This window comes from Takifugu rubripes, chromosome 19, assembly GCF_901000725.2.
Source record: "Takifugu rubripes chromosome 19, fTakRub1.2, whole genome shotgun sequence".
NCBI lineage: Eukaryota > Metazoa > Chordata > Actinopteri > Tetraodontiformes > Tetraodontidae > Takifugu > Takifugu rubripes.
The window spans coordinates 10054027-10066915 of NC_042303.1; the positions used below are offsets into that span (position 1 = coordinate 10054027).

General features: G+C 43.6%; 1 protein-coding gene across 3 annotated transcripts; it reads right to left on the minus strand.

The window, feature by feature from the left end:
• Positions 1 to 105: 105 nt before the first annotated feature.
• Positions 106 to 10587, minus strand: gnb1b (guanine nucleotide binding protein (G protein), beta polypeptide 1b). 3 transcript variants are annotated; one of them, XR_965333.2, is made up of 11 exons: positions 10146 to 10587; positions 5131 to 5246; positions 5010 to 5048; positions 4832 to 4938; positions 4669 to 4732; positions 3557 to 3719; positions 3256 to 3322; positions 2975 to 3176; positions 2674 to 2890; positions 2374 to 2552; positions 106 to 1827 (listed from the first exon to the last, which is right to left on the minus strand). XR_965333.2 is itself a non-coding variant. In XM_003973328.3 (11 exons), exons 2-10 carry the CDS (start codon positions 5185 to 5187, stop codon positions 2446 to 2448), a joined length of 1023 nt encoding a protein of 340 aa, XP_003973377.1. In that variant the 5' UTR covers positions 5188 to 5246; positions 10146 to 10586; the 3' UTR covers positions 106 to 1827; positions 2437 to 2445. The 3 variants fall into 3 exon arrangements, 2 of the variants coding, with proteins under 2 accessions (XP_003973377.1, XP_029682938.1); XM_003973328.3 differs by having other exon boundaries at positions 2437 to 2552; positions 10146 to 10586; XM_029827078.1 differs by lacking the exon at positions 10146 to 10587 and adding an exon at positions 9359 to 9531 and having other exon boundaries at positions 106 to 2552.
• Positions 10588 to 12889: the final 2302 nt, after the last annotated feature.

Sequence of the window (12889 nt, forward strand, 5' to 3'; positions counted from 1 at the left end):
GATGACTTGTCATTTTAGAACAAAGGTAGACAGTGTCAATAACTGTGCTCTATGTGAAGTCGCATAATACATTCAAACAATAAAAAAAAACATCTGATGCAACTGTTGGATTCAGGAGATCTCAAACAGCTTTTTATTAACATTTCCAATCAATAACAGTACAATTTAGTACAGTATCTATCTTGCATCCAGCTCACCGTGTAACACCAACAGACTGAAATGATATACAAAAAGTGAAAAGGTACATAAGGGTGCAGAGCTCTATATTTATGGTAAGAGAAAAGGGAATCCATCTTAGTTGAATTGCATTTTCACTTGTGGCCACACAAATACATCACATTTATTGTACATCATTGCGAGGAGAAAAAAAATAGAACAAAAGAGTGAAAGTATGTCACAACTTAAAAGTGCTTCTGTATACAGTGAAATGTCATTCAGATGCTTTGATTTTTCCATTTAAGACCAAAAAAATTAGTTGTACCCACTTTTTAGAAAATGTTGGGAGACTTTATTCTATTGAGTCTGACAATTTGATGAGAGAAAGATTTGTCAGGGAAAGAATTCTTGCAATGATTGTTATAATTACAAAAATGGCATCAGTTGAACTGGTAAGCATAATTTACACTAAGTATGCAATCATCATCAGTCTTTCCATCATTTACTCTGCTAGCATTACCAGCATAAGTTGATGTATGCAGAGTTGGAGTTTAAAAAGGACCTCTGTTACACTGAGTTAACAGATAACCCACCTTTCTGACTAAAAAAAAAAAAAAAACCACTAGGCTTTTGCATTATTGAAAGGAAGTCTAGAGCATGCACATCTAAATTAACTCATGGCAGACAAAATTAAATGTCTTAACTTAAAACATCAGACCATCATTTTCAGACATTGATTTGTACATTTCATTCACAGAGTTGCAACTGCAGTCCCAAGCAAAGGAAGTGTCTATTTAGTCAGGTGAGGTGTTTCACTCGAAGTGGATACTAAACACACAACCCTCCCATCCGCATAATAAGACCAGCCATGCCCAAATGATCTCAGCACCCATCTTACCAGCCCCTGCTCCCACCCAAATTCAAAGGCGTGTACAAGAAATAATGGAGTTAAATGTTTAAGTTACTCAAAATAACTCCTTTTGTACTGGAATGAGCATTCATAACTTAGAGCATGTGCTTGGTTAGTTAACATAGTATTAGTTGAGAGGCAAAGCTTCTTCATGTGCAAAAGGCTGTGGGGAAGGGGATGGGGGGGGGTCTGCTAGTATATAAATACATCATGGACATTTTGAAAGCTGCTCATGTAATATGATCCAAGCTTTTAGTTGCATTACTTGCTGCACATTGTCTCATTTGTCTAATATGATTTAACTGGATTAGAAAGACAAGCTGTTATTCAAACATGTCTAAAACCACTAAGGAAATGACAAAAAGAAAGCCGTCAAGAACAAACCATCAGAAGAGAATTCTTTAAAAAAAAAAAAAAAAACGAAAAAAAAAAAAACCGGAAACGTTAAATAATTTGTACAATTACACTCCAACATTTGCTTCCAGGACACACACACACATTTGCATGGGATGATAGTGTTGTGTTCTCTTTCAAGGTAACAAAAATGGTCCGAGAAGGAATGCACAAGTTTCTGATTTGATACCACAGGAGATCATTTCATTTTAACTATGTGATAAAACAATTGTGCTCTTCTTTGTGTAGGAAAGGCATTAGTTTCCCTTCGTTTTTGTGGTGTCCGAGTCAGTTTAAACTGTTCAAGATGCTGTGAACATTCTGCAGTTGTAATGGTCTTCCAGTCAACTTTGGAGTTAAAAGAACATCTGGAAAACAAAACAAATTACATTTAAAACCTAACCTACAATTTAGCCAAGCGTCCGCCATTTAAAGACAAAGTTGGCAAAGAGCTGACGCCAACTGAGACAGGATAGCTAAAGGCTCTTTATATTGATTGTATTTACATTTACAGGCAGCTTTTTGATTCTTTTAATTAGTTTTGGGGAGCTTGGTTAAGCTTAAAGTTTTCTTAATAAAGACCAGTTTATCAATATTCCAGATTTTCAAGTGATTAACCTTGTGGAAAACCCACTGATTTGTATAATTTTGCCAGCAGCAATGTCACTTCAGCAACTTCCCTCTACTGTTGTGTTCAGTTTTGTATCACTGATGGTGCTTCACATCTCAGGCAACACATTTGGTCAGGGTGATGAGACAACTCTACGAGGTGGGTCCCTTTCTTTATACATTACAAGATATTTGTCTTAAAAAAACAAACAAAAAAACAAAAGACACTATAGCCCGGCCGATATATTTTGGTGAGGCTGTACCTGTGGAAGGCGCAGTTCTACTGATGTTTACCTAGCACTTACTTCAACGGGGGGAGGGGGCGTGTGAAAAATTCAATTACAAACAGACAAAAAAAAAAAAAAAACCTTCAGGCTTCAATTCCAGATCTTCAGAAAACTGTCCCAGGATCCTGTCGCAACGGCCATTCCATCATCAGTAACTCCCAGGCAGCTAACGCGGTTGTCATGTCCTGCCAACACACCTGAAATAAAGACGGCACATTTATTCACTTGGTACAGGGGTGCGCAGCTATAGGTAGGTACTGCCTAGTTAAACTCTCCATTCCTATTGGCTGGAATAAAAGCACGCGCTGGGCCACCTACCAGCACGGTCAGCTTTTAGTGTGTCCCACACGTTACAGTTGAAGTCATCATATCCTGCCAGAAGCAGACGGCCACTCTTTGAGAACGCAACAGAGGTGATGCCACAGATGATGTTGTCGTGAGAGTAGGTCATGAGTTCCTGATCGGCGCGCAGGTCAAACAGCCTGCAGGTGGCATCGTCAGAGCCCGTGGCAAAAGCATTGCCATTAGGGAAGAACTAAAATATACAAGAGAACTTCTTAATGCATGAGGAAACACTCACAGAGCAATGTTGATTTAAAAGAAAAAACACATGACTTACACAGATAGCATTAATATCAGACTCGTGGCCAGTGAAGGTCTGTCTGCACATGCCCTCTCGTATATCCCAGAGTTTAGCAGAGGCATCGCAAGCACCAGAAACAAATAACCGGGAGTCAGGAGCCAGGGACAGGCTCATGACATCACCTGTGTGTCCAGCAAATGTAGTGGTCTGCTGGCCAGTCTCAATGTCCCAAAGTGCACTAGAAAACCAAACAGGCTATCAGGATACTTGATCTGATGTATACTACACAGCTCAGAGCAGGGAAAGGTGGCACCTACCAAGTGGTGTCTCCAGAGCTTGTAACAATTTGGTTGTCATCGAGAAAGCGACAGCAGGACAAGTATCCTGGAATTTACACAGACAGGTTTCAATAATGGCATTTCACCAAAACTCCAAGAAACACAACAGCTCCCGTTCAGATCGCAACAATGGGTTTGAAGTCTTCAGTCATTCCAAATATTTACATGAAAAAATGGAGCAACTTTTGTCACGCAACCTAATCTGACAGACAGGAATGCTTTAAAAGATACGGCCAACCGGTTTAAATGTCTGGCTTTTCTCAACAGCAGTAGTGCTCACCTGTATGCCCAGCAAGCTCACGGCTTACACGTACATTCCCCTCACGGGTTTTCAGGTTGTAAATAGAACAGATGTTGTCTAATCCACCGCAGGCCACGTAATTTCCGGAAGGTGCGTACGCGCAAGTCATGACCCAGGAAGATCGAAGTGGAATGGCATGAACCTACAATCACAAATACATCAACCGTGGTGTCAACAAGTGATTACATAACTGCTGGTCAAGAATGAATGTGATAAAAACCAATTGAAATCAAGCAAGAACCTGTATTAAGTATCATTATTGATTTATCAAGACCAACAACTGGAAGTGGCTGCTGGGAAGCCTGTCATGTGCATCTGTCTGCCTCCCTTTCATTAACAGTGACACGTCACCTCTCTTTCACCTCCCGTGTTTAAACTTGTCGTACTTCTTTTCTAACTTCTCCATGCGACAGATGAAAAGCTGCTGTGGCCGTGGATGCGCTAGTTGGAGCTGCGCTCCGGCTAAAACCTCACACAACATGACCTTTAGAGTCGTGTACTGTTCACACTGCGCAGCTGTCCGTCATCTGGTCATCTACATGACTGGTCGGCGACGGGACCGTTGGCACCACGTGGCTCTGCGTCAGTAGACACGGCCGACTGCTCTACTTGGTCTCTAAATAAGTTTGTATCAAAAACTCAGGGAGGAAGTGACACGGGCTAATGTTTATCACTGCAAACATGGATGCGGAGCAGAAAAGAGCTCTCTAGGCCTTAAGTGCGTTATAATGTAGGCAAAAGACAAAAAGAAAGAAGTAAAAGACTATGATGCTGCTGCTCAGCAACCCGCCATGTCTGCAGCTCTTTTCATTGCAACCCGACTAGATATTAAGCACGCTAGGTACGTCGCTAAGCGTATGACTCCCTCGCCCCAATTTGGGGGAGAAGGGCAAGAAGAAGAGAGCGACCTTGGAACTGGGCTAAAACTGTGTAGTGTTAGCAAGTGCGTGAATTGCGTGTGGATGTGAACAGTGATGACGTCACGACCTTTCCTTCAAGCTCAAACTGCAACTTTACAGCTGTGAAGGTGTCCCCGGTGGATGTAGTAAACAGTACATGATCATTTATCTGACAGAAAACACAGAACCAACCTTGTTTGTAGTATAACTGTCCCAGATAATGAGTTTGCCATCTTGAGAGGCACTGACCAAGAGCCTGTGCAAACAGAAATCAGGAATGTCAAACAGGAACTTATGAGACCAGTAACAACAACCGACCAGCGCGTGCGTCACATGTACATTCTGGCCATTCTACCTGGAATCGGAGCCCCAGTGCATGGCATAGATCTTAGCCAAATGTCCCCGCAGTGTTCGTCTTGTACGCATCTGGATTCGCCCGACGGGGTCGATATTAGCTGTGATCTGTAAAACAGTAAAAGCTGAAATCAGACAGGTTTTTTCAGCTTTACAGACGTCCAGAGGGCGCCTCTCACCTGTGATAGCGTGGCATCTGCACATGCTTTCCGTGCATCCTGAAAATCAAAAATGCAACATTATTGGTGCGGACTTTGTGGTTCGGCCTCTTCATCAGCATTAGTACACATCTCTACTCACTCTAATCTGGTTTTTGAGCTGTTCAGCCTCCTGACGTAACTGGTCCAGTTCACTCATTTTATTATCCTCCTCTTTCCTTTTTTATTGACTGTACTCCAGCGACCACACGTGATGATCTGAAAGAGAAGAGGCGAGCACTTTTAAACATCTATACAAGTCTTTTCTGATGCAACTTCAAGGTCATATTTATATTAAAATGGACTCAAACAAATCCCCGGCCGGGTCTCTCCATTAGGATCACTTTAATGACTTGTTGGTCCAATAATGCCCATCAGGACTCCCATTTTGTTCAACCCTACTTTCGTACCTCAGTGTTGTGTCATAATCCCGACACACAATTTAGATTGCTAGACAAATCCAGTTAGGGGATGACCATAGCTGCCATTATCCTGTTGACCTCAATCCGCGAGTTACTCGGAGTTTTACTGATCAATAAGCTACTTATAATACAGAGCTTCGGGTATTCATCTTTAAAAATGTATTTTAATCGATGGAATCATGCTTTTCTTTGCATGTTCCAAACACAACTGTTTTAAACTGGATTTAGCAAAGCTAGTTGGACTTTTACTGCAACTCCTATAGGGAGAAATGTGATTGATTGGAAGACGGGAGGGCTTTTTGGTCCGTTTGTTGGCAGAATTTAGTGAAGGAAATGACTATCTTACAGACTAGATTATGAGATTCCCTTTACACAACGTCAACATCAAAGCAGATGTCCAACCTTAGACGGGCTGTAAAACTATCAACTCTAACCCAAAGGCTTCCAAACCTGAGATTCTTACGAAGGAAATGTTTGTTTTGTCTCCACTGGTGATGAAAAGTGACTTGATGTTTGGCTGTGACTGCTTCACACATGCTGCCCAGCCGATGCATTTAGAGCTCTGAAGGGTTTTACAGCATGAAAACCCTGTGAATCTCAGGTTCGTGGCCATTTAATGACACGCTCCTGACGCACACAAGCTCCAACAACTGGTTATCAATTTTTAATCAAACCCCGACGCAGCTGGTGATAAAAAAGCAGGAGACGGCCTCCCCCTTCTGTCCTGAAGTCAACAGATTTAGATTTGACACCTTAATATGGCTGCCAGAGATTATTATATCCTCCGCTGATGGAGAGCAAATGTCTCTCTTTAGTGCTCAACATTTATGTTGACCCATTTTGTTCTACGTGTTTGGGTTTAGAAAGAAAATGAAACATTTAAACCTCTTTATGTGCATACACGTTCACTGTAAATGGAGAAAATAAACCCTTGGAACAGTTGTGGGCAGTGTTTCCTTGTGGTTTGTGCCGCAGTGAGTCCGGCGCCCCAGCTACCCGGAGGAACAAAAAGCTTCTCCAGTACAAGTTCTAGTCATCAGTTGTGAAGGCAACGCGACCTGTACATCGCCATGGAAACACGTGCTTTAGAAAAGTCAATAGAAGAAGTGAAACCAGCAGATAATGGTGACTAAAAGCAGAGTTCGGTGTAAACTCGCATTCCTTCGACGCAGGTAATGAATGAACTCACCTGGCTCGACTGGAAAATTTTACATGACATCCAATTGTTGATTTAACGTGGACCCGCCCCCCCACAATTATCAATACATCTATACAAATTCTATGCATCAAGTTAACATGTTTTGTTGCTGTCAGAGTTGCTTCTTTTCCATATCTTCAGAGTTGAGGGATTCAAACCGAAAGGAATGAGTTGCTGCTCTAGAACCAACTTTAAAAAAGACTCAGGCAACACCTCCGTGCTTCAATCGTCTCTCCCAAATTGATTCGGCTCATTCTTTCAGAGTTACCAGGAAGAGGGGACGCTGCGGATGGATCGGGTTCGCGGTAATAAATCTATTATAAAGCAGACGTTGAAAGACTACACAAGTTTCCTGGAGAAGAAAACATTACCGTGACAGCGAAAGCTCCAAAAGTGGCACCTGGGACCTGTATTTTCTAGCATTCTTACCTTGTGTATCCCAGACGGGAGACCAATGTCAGCGGGTGGTTAACGACAAGACTGAAAAAGTGTCCCTCAGGTCATCTGATTGGTTGACCTTTCCAACAGGTTATCCTCTTAAACTCATTAATCCATACATTCATGTGTCATGGAATATTACAATATCACTGACTGAATGTCACCTTCACCCTAAAGGGCTTTAAAATGACAGCCGACAGCTTCTAAACTACATTTGAATTCCAATAACGCAAACAGCTGACGCTAAAATCAGCCGAAATATTAAAGCTAATTCAATTAATCGCTGGGAATCGTGTGCAGACTGGCAAATGTGTCTTATCACAGCAGTCCCACGCAAAGCCGCTGGATTCGGACGTTTACTTCCTTGTAACCGGGGGAAAAGATGTGAGACGCAAAACAGTCACATTAGCCAACAATTACGGCTGTTAAGGTCAGTTTCCTGATGTGTTGCGCAACAGTGGCGCTCCACAGTCAGTCGCTTTTATAGCGCCGATTAAAAACTCATTCAAGCTGTAAAGAAGATTCGACAGCATTTCATGTACATGTAAATATAAATAAATAAAAAAGAGGTTATGTTTTTGCGTCCTGTCTTGGGTCTTTTGCAAACAAGGACCAGAAGTGGAAACTGTAACTCGGAACCAAACTGTGGGAGAGTCGGGATTATTCCAATAATTTGGGTTATTTCAAGTGTTCCAGAAATGTTTTTCTCCACCGATCTCTGCCAACGCTTACATTTAAGAGTTCCTCTCCTTCATCACTTCTCCTTTCCAAGCGCCTGATCGGGGTCAGCTGACTGCTGATAAACAATGAGCAGTGACAAACAGCCTGCAGTTGGAGATCACTTGCCCTTCCCAGGTCCCTTCAGCCCCGAGTGGCTACTTTTAAGACCCCCCCCCCCTTCATTTTCAGTAAAAATAAATAATGCGTCTGTGCGGCGGGACATATCGGACGGGTCTGCTAATCTGGACTGCTGAACAATGATAAAGCAATGTTTCACAGGTCTAAAGCTGGATCACAGAGAAGGTCATAACCAGCAATATCACCGAGCAATGCTATAATCCTAAAAGCCAAAATCCTCAGTCAATGAGCTTGTAATCCCATCCACGTCCACCAACATAAACAGCTGGCAGAGCCACTGCCAGCATTAGAAACGTCCTCCGATCATAAAAGGATGAGTTTAATCTGACTTATTTTATACACAGCATGCTGAGAAGAAGTGGCTGGATTTCCAGGCCATCATTCAAATCAATCCTGTTATGGGCATCAAATACTGCGGAGGATCTGAGCACAAACCTGGCAGCCGCCTGGTGTACATACTGTAACATCTGTTGGGACCGTTTAAAAAAAAAAAAAGAGACTCCTTTAACACAAGTGTGGAGTGATTTGCTAATAGGTGGTTTGCTCAGCGTGTGTGCATGACTGTGATTTGCCTACAACAGTAGACTGTTGTAGTAGTTTGCATGAAAATTGAGTGGCTGCAGGGTGGTTGCTTTAGAGCCACTTCCTTTGACTAGAACAAGGTTCTAGGGCTACATTTAAGTCTTTAAACATTGTGCAGTTTAGCTCCGTGATGAGGCGAACACGGGGAGGACTGCCAGGGTGAAATACGGCGTCCCTGGAAAGGCTGAACTGTTTAACGACCAGCACCACTTGTATAAATGAAAAATCTGAGCCTGTGCAGTTAAACGCCATCTTGCAGGCTGCTGTCTGCTAGTTAGCCTGTCGGCTCGGGCCCCGTCCCATTCTTCACAAACAGGCGTCCCGGAATAACATTTCCTCTCCCCAATTAGCAGTTCCCCACAGACACAGAAAACAGGATCAACTTTGACTCAACCGAGGTCCTCAGATTCATGAAATCCTGGCCTATTAACCCGTTGCCACATATAGGGGTAAAGTCAACACCTCTTCCGCAATTACCAGCTAAGGGGTTAGCATTAGCTTCCCAGCCAACGCAGCGGAGAAACCGACGCCGTCGGCCTCCAGAAATCCTCTTACTTGCATGCGAACAATCTCGTTAACTGTAAACTTGATTCGATTACAAGTAATTGGTCTATTGGGTCGGCTCCGTGGCGCTGCAACAGTCCGAAGGAGCAGAAACTGCAAGGTCGGGCGGCGATGGCCTGCTTGCGTCCAACATGCAAGAGCTGCATTTAAAGATGTGATTCTTTTTTTCTCCCCCCCCCCAAAAAAAGTGGACGAACGCCTGTTATCCACTGCACTTACGGCCCAACTCTCAGTGAGGAAAACGGCGACAAATAAGTGCCATGACTGACCGAAGTTGAAGGCGTTGCACTGGCGGCCGTTCGGTGGGTTTGCAGGAAGGCAGCGACGTGCTAACTTGTTACTTCGGCTTAAAAATGGGTGTTTACGCGGCTGCAATTACTTCATCTTTAGAAAAGGAACTAAAACTTTCTATAGATATTTCCATGTGATAATAGTTCAATCGGCAGTTCACCCCCCTCCCCCCCCACTGAAACTTCCCTTTTTCAAAATTTAGCGTTAATTATTTCCGAGACTTGGTGCCCATTATATCACCCGCAACCACCAGGAGCACCGTTAACATTACTGCAACGACTCCATTGCCTTTAAGGCCGAAGGCGCCTGGATCGCCATGAAACCCAGTGTGCCGCACCAAGTGTCCCATTTCGTTACTGTACATTAGGCCTAGGAGCAGCTCCGCTGGGCCCCCGTTGGTGTGGAGCCTTGCTGGCCAGCGTTACCTAAGCGCCAGCCGGGAGCTCTCGCTAACAGCGGAGGACCACAGACCTGTGCACAAGCTAATTACAGACACCGCTGTCAAAAGCAACGCGCTTCACAATTCCATGTCATCAAATCCAACACCCGCTGCTGTAGGATGCACGCCAACTAATCCTATTTTGGGCTAAAAACGCCAAACTCAGCGGCAGCTAGCCGCGGCTACCTAAAAGGCTAGCACGCTAAATGGCTGTAGGTACCCCACCCCCGTACTGCCCGATTCCACAACAATTAAGGCGCAAATGCCGTTAACTTGCAATGGCGACGACGACAAAGTGCCGATGCCGCCGACTCACTTCGCCTTACCTGAATTCAATTTGCGTTTGTTTTTGCGTTTGGCATTGATTGGGAACACGGGGCGACGTATAGCTCCGATCCACGCATCAACGGGCAGCGCTAGCTCTCGAACTAGCCAGACAGCTAGCGTCGGTTTTCCGAGGAGCAGCCCTTCCCGAACACAGGCTACGGCTGGGGAGCTTGACAACCTCAGTCAGCCAACCGGAGAAGGGAGGGGGGGTGCAAATCACACCCACAATCGTGTCGTGAAGACACAGCCCAGGCAGGGAAAAAAAAGGGTCGTTTTTTAAAGTCGCGTTAGTTCATCCAGCAGGGACGGTGCACGACACGGTGGCCCCCCTCAGCCCAGCTTAATTTCGGCCCTTCCCGTTGCCACGCTGCCGTCCGGCCATCGAACGCGGAGATGGGCGCGGTGACCCTGCAGGCAGCGCCGGGAAACCCCACGCTGCAGCTGCAACACTCGGCTGTGTGGCAGCGAGCAGGGAACCGTCCATTCATTTGCTTTTCCACCCCTCAAACTAGTGCTGCAGATGTTGCCGTGGCCGGGAACCCCCCCAGGTCCACTTACAGTCCCTGAAATAACACCTCACTGGCCCCTTTCTGTGGTCGAAAGTTGCACGTCCAGGAGTGTGAAGATGAATTTTTGCGGAAAATTCGCTCGGAGTGTCAAAATGTGTGTCAGCATTTGCATGAGACTCTGGCAAAGGTGTGCTCTTGTGAAAAGTCAGCGTCCCCAGAACGTTTGGACAAGACACAAAATGTATTATTTCCACTTGTGGGACAGGAAGAAGTGAACCTGTTTGAGTTTATGTGACCTGTAACAGTAAAAATCCTTGTGAAGCGTGAACTTGCAGGAGTTCTTAATCACGTCTTCCTCCACTAGAGCTCTTCCTTTAATAACCGTCCTAGAATGAGCTTTTTAATTAAAACAGAGCGTCCCAGACCAGCCTCTCCAGACACCTCCTCCAGCTCTTGGGAAGGACACTTTGACACGGTTGAGGTAGAAGATGGAAATCCTTCAGGGTTTGAGACTTCCAGCTTCTGCTGCTCACCTTCAGCACCAAAAACCAGCACATACTGGAACTGCTCGCAGGCTTTCAGGACATCAGTGTTGAATCAGAGATGATGACAGTCAAGGTGATAACAAATAAACAAACACACAACAACAACAACAAAAACCCATGCGTGCTTCCAGTAGGTTTGACCAACAAATGAAAGTCGAGATGAGTCGAATTCGCAGAATAAAAGTTGCGACACTTTTATTCTCTGACGAGAAATGATTCTGTTGGTTAAAAAATGAAACTGAAATGTTAACGTAAATACGCATAAACGAAGGTTACAATCAGGGTTCCCTAATTCATTTTCAAAGAACAGAAATTGTACATCAGCAATAAAAGCAAAACTGAAATTAAATGACTCCCCCCTCCAAAAAATAAATGTAAGATCATTTCAGAAGATTTGCATTCAAATGAAAAATCCTGCATTTAATGTAATTAAAAAAAAGATATTTCAGTTCAAACAATGAATGAAAATGCAAGATTTAAGGGGGGAACAGCCAAATTCTTTTGTTAAAACTGCAAAATCCAAGAATTAAAAAAGAAGCATATTTATTTAATCTTTAGAAGGAAAAGAGGACCTTACCGTCACAACAACATCAGGGTGTAGGTGGATCTTGCAGGGTTTGGAGAGACTCATCCTATGGGCCAGGATGAGTTTCAAGCCCACCAAGTCAAGGTCCATGGTACTGAAGAAGGGGAAACGGGTGGACAAATTCCGATTCTCAATCTCAGGAACCGTAATTTCATCGATCACGGAGCAACCAGTCAAGAGCCTGGGAAAGCTGGCTGATGGTCGCTATCGCTGGCGCCACGACCAGCTACTCAAAGCAGTGGCTGAGAGCATAGCCTTGGCCATTAGCACCAGGTGTATGATGTTGTGAGACCCGAAACACCCTATGAACCCAGGATACATCACTGATGATGTGTCCCAGTGCATCCAGGAGATGTATCTTTTAAGTTAAGACTTCCCGCTCCAAGCTCACTTTCCATTTTTGGAGGTGGGTCTGCAATGAATGCTAAAAAATCCACAATTTTTTTTAATCCTGCTCCATAAATAATAATTTTAAAACAGAAAAAAAAAAGTTAGCAGAGGATGGTTTCGATCCATCGACCTCTGGGTTATGGGCCCAGCACGCTTCCGCTGCGCCACTCTGCTCACGCGTTCAAGCTGGAGATTAAAACCTATATATACACTATATAATCTATTATTAGATATTTTATATTTATAAATAATTGCGTATATTGATGAAAATGAATAATGTTACAACTTATTTAAAAAGGAGCCTTTCAAAACACTGCAGGTCACCTTACAAATTAGTAATAAAAACAGAAACCACAAACCTCATACCACAAAAACTTAATTAGATTTTAAAAGAAAAAGATGAATTTAAAATAAAGTGCAGGACCCGAATGAACATTTTTTTCGGTCAAAAATAGAATTCTACACTGCTGATATTACATCACATTTAAATAACACAGGGGGAATTCTTAACGTTATTGCACCATTTAGAAATAACTTGTCTGAGGGCTTCCTTTTTTTCATAAGAGTCACCGAGGAATCTCACAACACCGGTCTCCCAGCCTTTATTGTTTTAGCACCATTTATTTCGCAAGTAAATTGTGACGGTTTACATGTAGAAACATCTGGACAACTTTGCTCAACAAGTTTGCGTTTAAATTTGAAAATTAATTTTT